The sequence below is a fragment of the Tribolium madens genome, unplaced genomic scaffold, assembly GCF_015345945.1.
Source record: "Tribolium madens isolate multiple individuals breed KSU strain unplaced genomic scaffold, Tmad_KSU_1.1 Scaffold_91;HRSCAF=231;Tcas5.2_LG7, whole genome shotgun sequence".
NCBI classification, from domain to species: Eukaryota; Metazoa; Arthropoda; class Insecta; order Coleoptera; family Tenebrionidae; genus Tribolium; species Tribolium madens.
In genome coordinates, this window is record NW_025401063.1 from 17,949,440 (window position 1) to 17,965,344 (window position 15,905).

The 15,905-nt window shown below is 31.7% G+C and overlaps 1 protein-coding gene across 6 annotated transcripts in view; it reads right to left on the bottom strand.

The window, feature by feature from the left end:
* Nucleotides 1-15,905, bottom strand: part of LOC123012174 (sodium/potassium/calcium exchanger Nckx30C) — an 80,103-nt gene that overhangs the window by 7,338 nt on the left and 56,860 nt on the right. For 5 of the 6 annotated variants that reach the window (XM_044410018.1, XM_044410017.1, XM_044410016.1 and 2 more), the window contains 2 exons: nt 14,658-14,862; nt 8,869-9,121 (listed from right to left, as the gene is read on the bottom strand). In XM_044410018.1, the coding sequence (XP_044265953.1) occupies nt 8,869-9,121; nt 14,658-14,862 (458 nt within the window). The remainder of the gene's footprint in view (nt 1-8,868; nt 9,122-14,657; nt 14,863-15,905) is intronic. The other variant, XM_044410019.1, reaches the window with a different exon arrangement.

Sequence of the window (15,905 nt, forward strand, 5' to 3'; positions counted from 1 at the left end):
CCGTCAAAACTAGTTTTGGTTTTAAACTGCCATATTGACCAACTCCTGTTTTTTACTTTAAATCTATAAAACTTTACTACCAGTCATAATACTCAAACAGGATGAATAAAACGAACAAATGGTGAAGTTTTCAAGTTCGAAAAATGCACAAATACAGTGGACTAGAAAACAAAAGCCGAGTCTAGTGTCCATCAAACTGTTACATCAATAGTGTGAATCTGAATCAAACCGGAATTCGGAAACAAACTGCCATGAATGTGCTGAGTACAATTTACTCCTGAATAATTTAGAAAAAGGTATCCCGATTGTCGTTATATGTAATCTAGCCATTTGCGTGAAATTAAAGTCAGAGAAGTCCCGCTAATTAACCTTTCCTACTTTCGCAGCTTTATTAAAAAGCAAGCATACGAGGAGAGCTCTCGTCCAACAAAAAAGAAAAGCGCTGATTAAAACTTCCCTTGCCTCACCCCAGTGACCTAATAAAGCATCTTTAAAATGAGTTACTTTTGAAAATTCGCTGTCCAATGTCCGATCCGATTAGTAAAATGGCTGAATAAGTTTCTTTCGTGACCGGTATCGATCAGTGAAATCGCACCTTTCGTGTTGCCCTTTGCCCTACTTTGAGAACAACCCCAACATCTTTACCGATCTCCTACTTTATCGGCGATTTGTTTGCGTTCCACTAAAAAATCGCCTCACTACTTGAAACGATTTGTTAGTAATGTACAAATAAAAACTATCAACAAGCGAAACACGATTAAGCACTCCAAAGCTCCAAAAGGTCATGCAAATGTAATGAGTTTAAATAGCAACTGAATTATTACAAAGCAATAAAGAGCGAATCGCTTAAACCGAATTATCGTCACGATCCAACAGTTACGAGAACACTTTAACACTTTGTAACCAAACGCGGGCAAATTTTAGACGTTTTAATTTTTAATTTGCATCTACCTGCTACAGAGGTAACTTTTATACAGGGTGTTCCGTCTAAACCCCACATTAGAAGTATTGGGAGTTCGAAAAATCGTATTTATTTGAAAATTGGCACATAGCCATAATCCATTAAGTCCTCCTAAATAAAAATATTTTCAAGATGGCGGCACTTCCGCTTATACCGGAAGTCGGTGTCAACTTTCTTATTTTAAATGGAAAGCTATATTTTCTACTGCGTTACCTAAATTTAGCCGTTTTTGAAATATTTGGGGTTTTTCAAAAAATTTTGGATCTGCACTTTCCATTTTAAAAATCGGTAACTCTGCCATTTTTAAGATTTTGAATTAGTTTTTTTGGCGTTTGAAAGAGAAAGCTTAGATCCTTTTTCTGGTATTTTCAAATTTTGAAAAACATAACATATCCCAAAATTTTAAGGTTACTTTTGTAATAATTCAAATACTCATAACTCAATTTTTTTCAAATGAAATACCCCAATTTTTATTTTACTAAATAGAAGAAAATTTAATTGTGTATTGAGCTGTATTAACATTTCCTATACCTAAATTTAATAATTTTCAAGTTGTGGTGACTTTTTGTTAAGACTACAGAAAATTTATTTCTAGCCTCACCCGTTTTCACAGTTTGCTATGGAAATAAAAAATGTTAAAATTTTCTCTAAACAAACATCAACAGTAAATTACTATTTGACAAATAGTGCCAAAATGTGGAGAATCAAAGTTATGCAAACTTAATTATTATTGATAGGTTCTATCATGCGATCATTATTTAAAGCTAACAAATGAGAAAAATTTATTTTTGTTTAATGAACGACATCATAATTTTGTTGCACTCTCCATAAATACAAAATAAATTAATTAAATCTAAGTTTGAGTAGCTTTGACTCTCCATATTTTGGCACTATTTGTCAAATAATAAGTCACTGTCGACGTTTATTGAGAAACAATTTTGAAATTTTTGATTTCCATAGCAAACTATACGAAAATGAATGATTTTCCGCAGTCTTAACAAAAAGTCACCATAACTTAAAAATTATTAAATTTAGGTATAGGGAATGTTAATACAGATCGATGCAGAATTAAATTCTCTTCCATTTAGTAAAATAAAAATTGGGGTATTTCATTTGGAAAAATTGAGTTATGGGTATTTGACTTATTACAAAAGTAATCTTAAAATTTTAGGGTTTGTTATTTTTTTTTCAAAATTTGAAAACACCGGAAGAAAGATTTAAAGTTTCTCTTTCAAACGCCAAAAAAAAGGAATTCAAAATTTAAAAAAATAGCAGAGTTACCGATTTTTGAAGTCGAAGGTGCAGATCCATAAATTTTTGAAAAACTACAAATATTTCGAAAACGGTTAAATTTAAGTATAGGGAAAGCTGATGAGAACTCCCTTAAAATGACCCGATTAATCCAAAAACGCAGTAAAAAATATAGCTTTCCATTAAAAATAAGAAATTTGAGACCGACTTCCGGTAGAACCGGAAGTGCCGCCATCTTGAAAATATTTTCATTTATGAGAACTTATGGATTATGGATATGTATCAATTTTCAAATAAATATGATTATTCGAACTCCCAATACTTTTAATGTGGGGTTTAGACGGAACATCCTGTATATTAAATAAAAAATGTAAGTATGTATTTCAAACAATATGTAATATTAATTTTTTTCTTTTGATACAAATGAGTTGCTGTAACAATGAAATTTTGTCACTGAAAATCCCAAATGGACAAAGAAATCGTTTAAATTCGAAATTACGTCATATGATTATGACGGTGCATTGTTTCGTCAAGTGATGTTAAAAGGAAGAGACCTGTCAAATATGAGGTTTAATTAATAAAACCGGCCCCTGAGCGTCATTAATGCCCCGTCAGGATCCTTCAAATAGACCCAGCTCTCCGTGTTAATTAATAAAATGATCGAAATGCTTTGTTCTTAATTAGGCAGATAGTAGTTTTTAATTGGCCGAAATTTTATTAAATAAAACTTGAAACGCCGAAAAATGAATTATAAACAACGATTTAACGACCGCTGTTATATCGTGTCATGTGATCACGCCATTAACGACTATTTTAAGCGTTGTGCGCTGCCCAACAGCGAAAAATTAAATTTTCAATCAATGCTTTTAAATTGAGGAATAATTGGTAGTGCTTGTAGTTTCGATTTTTACACGCGGTTACCGGAAATCACTTCGACCTCTAATAAATGAGAATATTTTCAATCAGTGATGCTGATGGGGGCCTCTAGATAGCCCTTCTACAGGGTGAAAATGAAAGTACGAATGAAATTTTTATCTTTTGAGGTAGTTGTTAAAAATACTTAATTCTTCTAGAAATTTTGTTAAAAGTAAAATTTTGCACATTGGTAAAGAAAAGCTCTAACATTTGATATAATTTTTATATACAGAGAACGGCCTATAATTTCCAAACAATTAACTATGTTTTTTTCAAATGAAATACCCTATATTCTTTATTTTATCGTATGATAATTCACTTTTTGAATAATTACGCTCCGCGCCAAAATTGTCGCATATTTTTCAAAACCGTTTAAAACCAAATTTGTATTTGTTTAAATTTTAATATTATAAAGACTAATATCTGCAGGGAGTTAGTCAATATACAGGGTGTTTCAATGAAAAGGAGCCGCCCCGAATATCTTAGAAACTAAAAAGACATTGCAAAAACGCTGAAACAGGTCGATTTTGTTTCCGAGGGGGACATTTTTTGACGTAATTTTTAAAGCACCCTCAGTAACCCCAACGCACCCCAACTTTAAAAATTTAAATGGCACTACCCTACTTGTGACACATCAAATGAAAGCTATTTTAGCAAGGTTTTCAAAACTTTTTACCAAAATTGAATCAGACTATCCATTCATGAGATACTGGCTATTCTAATAGAAACGAATCATCTTGGAAAAAAAATTGCAAAAAAAACCCGAAACAGGTTAATTTTTTTTTTAAAGGGACATTTTTGAGGCAATTTTAAAAGCACCTTCACTAACTCTTTAACCTCTTTGCCACTTAACTCTAAAATGTCAAATAGCACCAACCACTGCTCTTTAAAAGTTTTTTTCGAAAATGAAATGATTTTTTATACATTCATAAAATAACGGCAAAAAACTAATCTTTCAGCAGTCAGTATGTAGAAAGGAACTTAAGAACCATATTGCTATTTTTTAGATACTTACATTATTATTACATACCCCCTGTCCTTTAGTCCGATTATTTTGACAATTTTGAAGTAAAAATAAGTTTGTTACAGCTTCAATAATAGTCAATATTAGTATCTTTCTTGCAATTTATTTTAATAGTTTTTATTAGAAGTAATTACTAATTGGAAATTTTATGCGAATATCTTATGAATAGATAATCCCATTCAACTTTAGAAAAGAGGTTCAAAGAACATTTTAAAAACACTTTTATTTGATCTGTCGCAAGTGAGTCGGTGTCATTTGAAATTTAGAAATTGGGGTGGGAAAAGTTAAAGGGTTAGTGGGGGTGTTTTTAAAATTGTGTAAAAAAATGTCTTTTTTAAAAACAAAATTAAGCTGTTTCGTTTTTCTTTCTGGTGCGTTTTTATTAGAACCCCCTGTATCTCATGAATGGATGGTCTGATTCAATTTTGGTAAAAAGTTTTGAAAATCTTGTTAAAATAGCTTTCATTTGATGTGCCTCAAGTAGGGTTGTGCTATTTAAATTTTTAAAATTGGGGTGCGTGGGTGTGATTTAAAAATTACGTCAAAAATGTCCCTCTCAAAGGCAAAATCGACCTGTTTCGGCGTTTTTGCAAAGTCTTTTTCGTTTCTGAGATATTCGGGGTGGCTCGTTTTCATTGGAACAGCCTGTATGTTTTTATTGTCAACGTAAAGCAACGCAAAATAAAGAAATGTTTTAAAAATTCACATAACATTTTTTCAAAAATTAGAAGACAAAAGTGTCTAATAATGCGTCTTTATTCTTCTTTCGGTAATTACTGCTTGACATCACCTATCCCTACTCGGTATTAATTGTCTTATGCAATTTTGATCAAAATCACCCCAAATCTCAACAAGCCTTTTTTACGATTGTATAGATTTATTGACGCAAATTGCAAGCTTTAATTTATCTTTTCATCTAGTCCCATAAGTGCTCTATAGGGGTTTAAATCAGTATTTTGAGCTGGCCAGTCTATATTGTTAATTTAATACCAACGTCGTGAAGGTATCGACACACTACTTGTGCTGTGTGACTTATGGATAAACAAGAAATTGTCGCTGATATATGGTGCATACCTCTGTAAAAAAAGTATCGGGAATTCTCGATTTAAAGAATTTACGTAGAAAATATCTTCATAATTCTTGTCTGGTATATATCTTACCAAGCCAAATTTTACCGCTACAGGTCAAGTAGTTTGTTTGAAATTGTTTTTACCATGACTTGTGCTTAAATCAGATTTGCGATTTTTGTCATAGATTCCACTACCGATCAGAGAATTTGCTTGAAATTTTGTGTTGCCAACGAAAATTCGTGTAGTGAATCTCTGAAAATTTTGGGAACTAATGTATGTCAAAAACACAAACATATGAGTGGAACAAAACATTTCAATTGAGCCGGAAAGAGGTTACCGACTTTCCTCGTTCTGGACGATCGTCAACAGCAAAGACGGTGAAAAATGTAGAGAAAATCAAAGAAATGATGACTGTAAATCATCACTTAGGTTTAAAAGTAAAGTAATATTATTTAGCCGTTGTGAAGTTTGTGTTTGTAAAAAATATTCTCTGGAAAAGATCAGATTTGTGGAAAGACTACTCTGGGATTTTGCACCATGACAGTGCAGCTGCTCACACAGCGACAATCCTGCAAAAATTTTTGGATAAAAACTCAACAAATGTCATCAATCCAGCACCGTATTCAGCTAACATGACACGTTTTCCTACTTCCTAATCTTAAATTGCCTTGCAAGAAAGGCGTTTTAAGTCCATAAAAGACATAAAACAAAATTCGCAGAAAGAACTGAAAGCCATACATTCTTCTGTTTATGAGAAGAGTTTTGATGATTGAGTTTAACGTTGGCATATGCGTGTCGCTTCAGATAGAGTTTACTTTAAAGAAAATGAAATAAAAATTGATCAAAACTATAGGCACTTAAGGGTTCATTATTACAACAACCAATTCTGTACGGGCCTCCACTAAAGCTAACCGTATTCACAATGTTGCACCGGACATAATATGCTTTGTTAATCTTCTTCTGTCAAATTTGAATATCATACAATTGTAAAAACTCTTAACTCAAGCTAGAAATTGTTACTAATCGTTATCTCAATGCTCTTATGCGACAAAATCTGAAGTGAATTGTGGTTGTGACCTGTTTTCTACCCTGATGCGACATTCTCTTATTGACACCTGTCTTTCTAAATCGATTTAGAACGTTTGAAATGGTAGATGAGTTACTCTTAATCATTGAGCAATGGATTGTTGAGGTTCGCTTTCTTCGGAGAAGACCTCGACCACCGCAAGTTCTTTCGCGAAAAGATTTTTTCAAAATCGTCAAATAGCTTCCATTTAAATCGAATATAGTGCAGTCAGTAGGAGCCAAAAAAGGCCTTTGCCCTACAAAAGGTGGGGTAGTAGTACCTAACTTTTTAATATTATAGGTAATAAAATTATATGTGTACAATGGCTATAGAATTGCTATTCCAAAAAAAAAAAATTGAATATCAATTAATTGTTTATACATACGAGATAAACATACTAACATATTTTTTAAATGGAAATCTACCACATTTTTTTTAAGACAACGAGCTTGTTACAAGAATTGTTGCTGTGCTATTTTTTTTTTTTTTTTGTTAACTTAACACTTCTTGTTTTGACTTTTTGTCTTACAAGTATTAAAGAATTTTTTTTAATAAACAACTCGTTTTTTTTAATAAATTGATGAATGTTTAAAGGTTGTAAAGAAGATATTTTTTATTTTAATTAATTGTTTAAACGTACCACCCCTTGGCCGGTGGAAGAAAGTTTTAACAACTGATAAAGTTTATATTTTTTTTAACATAAATTGTAACATTTTTAATAAATATTTTTGTACATTTATAAAATGCATGAACATATCTTTGTAAAAACAATAAATAAATAACCGTTTTATTTAAGAAAAAAATATTAATAGTATGGTAATCTCAAAAGTTTAAACAATTTTTCTCTTTAACATATTTTGTAATCGGATCTTTTTTTTTAAACTGTCTAATTTTTTACTTGAACTGAAATTTTTAATTAGAAATTTGTGATTTGCAATATTTCCTAGAATATGCACAAAGTTGCCAAAATATGCAAAATATGCATTTTTAATTGGCCTATTTTAATCAAAAAACATCAGATATGCATAGAAAACTTATAATTTTGTTGATATACCTCTTAATAACAAATATTCATTTTGCATATAATCCAAATCAATGTAATTTAAAATAGATATCGCTGTATAATTAGTGTGGTGCTCAAAAAACATTAAAAACAAGAGTAATTTGTTATTACAAAATTCACCGTCGAAAATGGGGAGGTTTGCTATTTTTCTGGGAAAGATATTCATCTTTCCGCCGCTGTAACTCGTTACACATTAGACTTACAAAAATATGTTAAATGTAATGTGAGGAATTTTGTCTTTTTTAATTTTTATCTGAACACTTTTGCCGTAGAATCAACCGTTGCGGAGTTATTTTGGAAAAACCTATTTTTTGTACCTTCCATCCAAGATGGCGGCTCGAGCGGTCCTCCCCCAAGGTCAAAAACTTGGATTTTTGTCAAGGCCTAGACCTTAAGAACATATTAAAAAATTACTACTACCCTTGCTTTTGTAGGGCAAAACTCCCTACCGACTGGACTAATATGGCAACAACAGTCTATTTTACACTACTCAGCGTTGATAAACTAATAGAAATATCACGACTAAAGAGAAAATTACATTGCCATGATTTTTTTAATTAAACACAATTCTATCAACATTTCGTTTTGATTTATCTTTAAAAAACATGAAATGAATAGGTGAGCATATTTGTCTCACCTCTGTTGAAAAAAGTAGTTAACAAAAATGATAACATAAAATTTATAAATACGCGACAATTTTGCGCGGAGTGTATTATTGTGAATAATTGTATTGTGTAAATTTTGAATTTTTGAAAATAAATAGGTATTTAATTATATTTGAAAATTAATACACAAATTAATACTTTATAATTTTATGTTGGTGAAAATTTTCTCAACAAGTCCATAGCAATCAGCACATTCTAAACAACATTTTAATGCTCCTTCAAATTCGATTATGAAATTGACAATAATAGTTGTAACTACAAAATTAATATCATTTAAATAAGAATGGCTCACCCTGTATATTTCACAATAGTTAAAAAGTTATGATAATACCGTCTTAATCTTTTTAAAAAACAATTAAATACTTTGAGTTTTAATAAGGCGTTTATAAAGTTTTTAAACTAATAAAAGAGACTACTTTAACCCGGCGCATCCACCATTTTTATCTACACAAATGACAAAAAGTGGCTTTAAAAATGGTAAAGCTTAAGATTGGTGCGTTTGAGGACAACCCTGTTGTTATCGATCTCACCTTTTCTGATAGTAATAAAAGGATCGCGTCGAGCTTCGAGCAAATCCGCATTATTTCCTTGTCAGAATTTGAGCGAGTGTGCAAACATTCGTTTTTTGTGTTAGAAGTGACCCTTTAATTAAACGGCTTAAATCGATACGAATCTTGAAGCGTTGGGATAGTTTTCGGGGATGTTTAACTGCCCCTCGATAATATTATTCGATTTGCGCCTCTGATATCAATAATGGAAAGCGCACGAATAGACAATCAGACCGATGAGGGAATGTAATTAATCAAAACCGCCGCACTATTGTTCGAAAAGTCGGTAAATGTTGTGTACTTACCCGACGGTAACATCAAATATGTTGCTGCCGACGGAGGAGGAAACGGCCATGTCGCCGAAGCCCTTCCGCGCTACGATGACAGAGGTGATGAGGTCCGGTATTGAAGTCCCTGCAGCCAAAAAGGTCAAGCCCATAACTTCGGGAGGAATTTTCACCGCGTCGCCAACCACATTTGCCCACCAGACCATCAGGTACGAGTATGCAGCGATCCAGAGAATACTCCCGAGGAACGTTATGGGGAAGAACTTTTTACCTAAGTAGCAAAAATCAATCATTTGATGAATCATAACATTGTTTATGACGGATGTGAACAAAAATGGCGGTTTTAACTAAGACATCAAATTCAATATGGCGTCGTAAAGAGGGAGATCAGTGAACAAGATTTTTACTCAAATATGTATTATTTGATTTTTATATGAACTTGAAATTTGAAAATGAAACTTTTGTTGTTAAAAATCTCTCATTTTCTCTTTAAACCTCTTTAATTTCTTCACCCCAATTTATTTTTTTTATAATGTTTTTAAACTCACATTCCAAATATTTCCTGCTTAAGAGTTTTTGTGTCAAATGAGTCGAAAAGATGATTTATTTTGAAAAAATATGAGAAGGCGGAAAATTTAAATCGATTAATGAAAATTTAGCTTAAAACAACCAGCCAAAAAACATTGTGTGCAGACAGTCGGTATTCAGGGTGAGGAGTTTTATCGCTGCTCATGTTTTAAACATTACGTTTTAACTAAAACATGTGGCAATAAACCTACAAAACTATAAGATTTGGCTCATTTTTTGACATCATTTTAAAAATTTAACAAAATAAATTAATTAGCCAAGTGTCTTTCGCTAAAACCCGATCATTCTAGGAAAAACTAGTTTTAGCTATCCTCTTTAGATACTTCTAGTTTTAACTAAAATTACAACTGTCTGTCAATCTTAGTTAAAACTAAAAATTACAAATAGTCCAAATGAAAACTTAAAAAATGGTAATAGAACACATAGTCGAGGATAGAATTTATGACTTTAGAGTTGTCTTGGTTTTAGTTCAGAGATAAACATATTAAAACTCCCAGGTCCTCCGTGATGAGGAGTGTGTTGCGAAAAAAAATAAAGGTTATAAAATTTCCTACAAGACGATATTTTCGGTTTTTCCGTATAATACTTACCTATCTTATTAATAACCTCCCTTCTCCCTTAAAAGAAAGTGAGGTTATGTTTTTTTGCACGAAAATGTTATTACCATTTTTATTACGGTTTTATTTCCCAGTCAAAGAATAACGAAATCTAAAGTACAATATTTACAATCACAGTCAGAGAACCTACTCACAAATCATAATAAAGAACGTAAAATTATTTAATGACCGAATGCAGATCGGAAATAACCAATTTCGCTACATTTTTGAATGAATCTAAAGTGTACAGTGATTGGCTTCGTACGTTATTATGATGGCCGACCTCAAACGAACCAATCACATCACAGCATAATTTTTTTGAATGAATCGAAAAATCTATGTGATTGGTTTTTCATATTATTATAATGGCCGACCTTAAACTGCCCAATCATTATGCTTACAATTTTTACATGAATCGTAAATTACGTTAATTCATAATTGACTTTCTTCGAGAGTGCGATATTTGCTAGCAAATATCCCGAAACTATTAAGTATTTTAGATAAAAAACCATAAAAGACCATCTCGTTGAAAATGTTATAAGCTTCAATTTTGTGCCCCCTGCCCCTTGCTCACATCGGCGAATTAACCCAAATACAGCTCTGAAATCAAAAATTTTGTTCTCGACTATACATTCTTCAACTTATTAATACTATTGAGGAGCAGACTTTCAAAATGCAGTTTGTCCATGTTTTTATGAATTGAGATAAAGGCTTTTAAAGTTTTTTTGTAAAATGCCCAAGTACTCCAGCCGTAAAATTAGTGTCAAACTGTGTCCAATTTGTAAAAAAAAATTCACATTTATTGTCACTGATATCAAACATTAAAATTATTTCTTAAAAGAAGGACTGTTTGTCTGCTCCTCTATTAGTCATAACTGGAATCAACTGAGAACATTATTCTTAATGCTAGTTTTTACTAGTTTAATCTAGAATTAACTTAATTGGATAGTTAAAATATTAGGTTTTTCTAAGAACATCGTGCTTTAACTGTTTTTAGGATAATATAAACCAAAATTAAGATTCTAATGAATGTACATTATTAATGTAATATATCATGCTTTCAGTTAAATTTCTGATCAAAGTGACTTTAAAATTAAATTGGCAACATATTGAAAAACATGGAAACAGAAGCCATGAGAATGTACAAGTCTCATCTTTTGTCTATACATTAATTAATGTTACCAACTTAATTTAAACTCTCCACCAAATAAACAGAAGAACGTCCACAGGGAATTTTGATAAAATTGAACGCATGGTGCAAGTTATTGAACAAATTGTGGAATTACTAATTCAGTAAAAATTCGTGTTTTCGAGATAAAAGAAAAAAGTTTCCAATTAAGGAAGCAAACATTTGAAGATATAATATCAGACTTTCAAGACGTGTCCATTGATATAAAGGTCGTTCAGTTTAAGTGGTTATAAAATTTCCATATAATGCGCGCCATGTCTTTTTCTAAATTGCTCACTTTACTCGAATTAGTTCGTTTTTCATACCGTTCTTTTTTTAATTTTGATAACACGAGATAATAACCCACAAAAATACAAATAAAGTTAAAATAAGTAAAACATTATTAAATATTTAATGCAACATACAAATACGAGTAGATTTGACTCAGAGAAATATAAAGAGTATAATTTGGCAACAACCTTAAGTTACTCTCGTCGTACCATTTAAACAAAAAAATCAACATTGCGAACTCAAATTGTCATTCTTGATCACCAGAAAGATTTAATTACTTCAATGCACTTTGAATGAAGTTTACAACATTGCGTGCTGATAATTATTATCTTACATAAATTTGTAATATATTTATTTTACAACTTTTCAAGTACGTAATAAAAATGACTGCAATTTAATTAAAAATTAGAAGTCGGAAAATTGAAATAATCTCTGGTTTATATTCATCGGGCAAATTTTGGGAATTTGCTAAAATCGTTCCAGCCCACGTGGCGCTCGCGTGAGAGATTTCTGGAACAAGTTTTCACTGCGTCTGCGTCTCTTCGACGTCAATTACCGACACGAAGCTCTTCGAGCTTTGCTTTTATCCCACTTTTCAAGGTTTGCCAATTCTACAATTCCATTCCTTAAGGAAATAGCACGTCTCTTTTATTGTCTTTCATTTAAATCTATCAATTTTGGCCTTGTCGACTATTAAGGGTGTCCGCGACCAACCATTCGAGACGTTAGTATATTGAAAACAAGATTACTCTCTTAATATGCAACAGAATTTCATGTATTATACATCAAAATAAAGGTTTTGTAAATGTACAGGCCGATACGTTGAGATTTAAAATAAATCAATTCTTTTAAAAAAAGAACAAAAATGCATAAATGGTGAACTTGAAAACAACTTTACTCAGTCATTTTTCAAGTAATCAATTTTGGTTTTTGTGAGATAATTTAAAAGAATATTCTATAGGCCGATACGTTGGACTTTTAAAAAAGCGTTTAGTTTTTGAGATATTGTGATTGATGTAAAAGTCACGATATTTAACGGTAGACCTAAAGATTCGTTTTAAGGTTTTGGTATTTATTATAAAATATTAAATCTTAACAAATTCAACAAATGTAATAAAACACTGTTGTTTTCAAATTTTTAATAAATATATTTTGCCCAAAAATGCCTCCTAGTTCATTGCTTTTACCACTAGAGGCGTTGCCAGCGCCGCTTCTCTGGAGGATTCAGGGTCTTTACCTGCCCTTGTACCAACCCAAGCAAAGGACGGATTATGGTCATTAGCATAATAATTTTCAGTTATTATTATTAGAAAACTAGAAGCAGAAACATTTGACGTGAAATGAAAAAAACAAGCTAATTTTGATGGAATTGTACTTCTATCGAATCACCCGTGTTTAGTAGACCTGATCATTTTTTTTTTCGAAAAAAGATTATTTATTATCTAATTAATAAATAGCAACAAAAATCAGACAAAATAATTTATTATACAACAAATTTACACCTATTATTAATTAAACAAATTTCGCCACCATAGCAACTAAATTGACTTATCCGTTATGAAAAACTGTATTTTGGATATTGAGTACATACATAATATAACCATTTTTCATACTATTTTACTGGGTCCAGCAAAGACTCAGGTTGTTTCGAGAGCGTATACAAAAAAATTATTACTTTTTAACAAATGCTCGCCAGAAGTCTAAAACAAATAGTTTTTTAGCGGGGCAACTATGAAAAAAAATCATTGAAGAGATCCTTTTTGTTTTTTAATTTATCGTTGTTCTTCATAAAAAATAATTCGGCCTATCACAATCTTTTTTTTTATGAGACATAAACTATAAATGAAAACTTCGCATTTTTTTACGATTAGTGGTACCCATACATGTGGTCAATGACAAAAAATTGCAATGGAAAACAAGGACCTACACTTTTAAACTAAAAAAACCTAGTTAGAAAAATCATAAATGCCCCTCCAAAGAATATGAATTTTATTGCGCGCATTGTAAATTAGATTTTTAGATCCATGTACCGACACAAAATTTTGAACTATTTGTTATTCGGTTGACATAAAATGTAAAACTGACTTTAAGTGCAATTTTTTTTATTGTTGTAGTTTTTATGCTGACAGCTAAATAAAAATGACAATAATTCAAAATAATATTAAAAAAATAATAACTATATAAAAAACGTACTGCAACTGCTGGCATTATTGTATGTATTAGGAAATCGACGCCTAAAATAAATTTCAACTAAAACTTTCAAGTTTTAGATCCAAGCGTCAATCATAATGACACTAAAGCGTGGCTTACGTTAATATTTTTTGAACTGACATAACTTGATGTCTAAAATTTTGAGTCCACAATTGCATAAATTTGTAATTTTTCCGATTGTAAAAATCTTAATTTATGGAATTATATGTCTTGTTACCCCATACAAAAATTTAATTTCCATTGAAATTGGAACCTCTAAGCTTTCTAATTAGTAAATATGTGCAACCTATCAGGTAGATAGAATAATTATGATAGATTTTTTTTAAGATCCAAAAGTCAGAACAATATTTAGCTTTCTAAGAAATTTCTGGAGCAACTTCCACAAATTCAAGGCATACAAATATTAGCGAACTGATCTTTTACTTTTATTACAATTTATTACCCTTACTAACCCAACCCCTGAACGCAGGTAAAGACTGAGTTTGGACCCTGCCTAGGGTGTATTGCTGGTTGCTTTTGAAAAAGAATAATATACTAATATCATTTTGCTAAGACCTACTAAAAATTTTATTACTTTTAAGTTAAATGCAGTATTGTTAAGAGTAAACCATAAATCATAAATTAGTGGAACCCACCCGGACCCTGAAACAGGTCAGTTTTTAACAGGGCCGGATTATTTACTTTCTTTTTGTCTAAAATACTTGAAATACAACAACTTGCAAAGGAACGTGCCATTTATGGAGGGTTACAAATTCAAGCCATTGTTTGGTTAATCTCTTATAATGTGTCATAAAATTTTTAGTAGGTCTTACGAAAATGATTTTTCTATAAGTGCTGAAAACGGGCAAGTCGCCGTTCACTCCCGGACAGCCTTAAGTGCACAATTTTGAAGTTGTAAAGTATCTATCCGATTTAGAGCAATTGTGTGAGAAAAAATTTTTGGTCAAACAAACCTCTAGGTGAGCGCGTGTCGGGCAAAGTCAGCCACAGAGGGAAGACAATGGGTGCTAAGAGAATGTACGTGATTCTCTTGCGGGTAGTCGAAGGCCAGCCCATGTCCATGGCTTCTGGGGGCTCCTCCTCAGTCTCTCCAACCTGCAGACACACCACTGCTTGTGAGGTCAGTGACTTACGTGCACGTACAGACGACATGCGTCGCTAGAATCAGAAAACTTAGTCATTTTATGGGTAAAAATTTTGATAAACTACGGAGAAGAAAAGATGGACATCGGCTTCACATTGATAAAAAGAAACAGAACCGATATCCATGATGTGTCAGTGTGTGGAAAGCTTAATCCCGCTTGTAACAATTACTTCAACTCTCGCTTGCAATGAATTATTCGTGTGCTAGACCGCCAAACCATTTACTGCTACTTAAGCCCATCAACTACCTTTTTGAACTAAATGATGGGAGTTTGGATTGAAAAGTCTACGAAACAGCCACTGGCAATGAAATCGACAGAACATCGCACATCTCTCATTTTATTACATCAAAAGTGAAAACCAATTACAAATAATAATAAGATTTCAACAATAATTTCATTGTATTTTGGAACTATGTATAGGGGTATTCATAAATATGAAGCAATATTCGAACCTTAAAAATGGATGTTAATTTAAATAATAACTTATTAAATAATAACTCGTGTGGTGTGATAAGAATTTCACAGCCCTCGGGAATGTGGGTATGGAAATTTATTTTTTTTCTAATAACTTTGGAACCATTTGACCAAATATTATAAAATTTACAATAGTTACTTGCGAGAACATACCTTTTGAACTAGTAATTACGAAAACCGGATACATCCACTCAATTTCCGGTTCCAGCAGTTGCAGGTCACATTTTCTGCGTTTTTCCGTTTTTTTGGCCTCTCAACACTAATTTTTTATTGCTTAGATCTAAAGAGTAATCAATTTCGATTAAAAAACGCATAACCTTTTATACCACTAAAATGGGCCATTTTAAAGATATTTTAATTTAAAGTGAGGACTGCACAAGGCTGAAAATGAAAAATATGGATTTGGAATAAGTGGTATCCACGGCAACCAATGACAATGACACATAAATCCCTGCCAGGCATCTGTTAACTTTGACGATACATTTTTGTGAATTTTTTATGAATTAAATGCTACGAGATCCATTTGGATTTATTCTAAGTTATGTTTGGAGTCTGAGCTAAACTCTTTTATTAAATATTTTC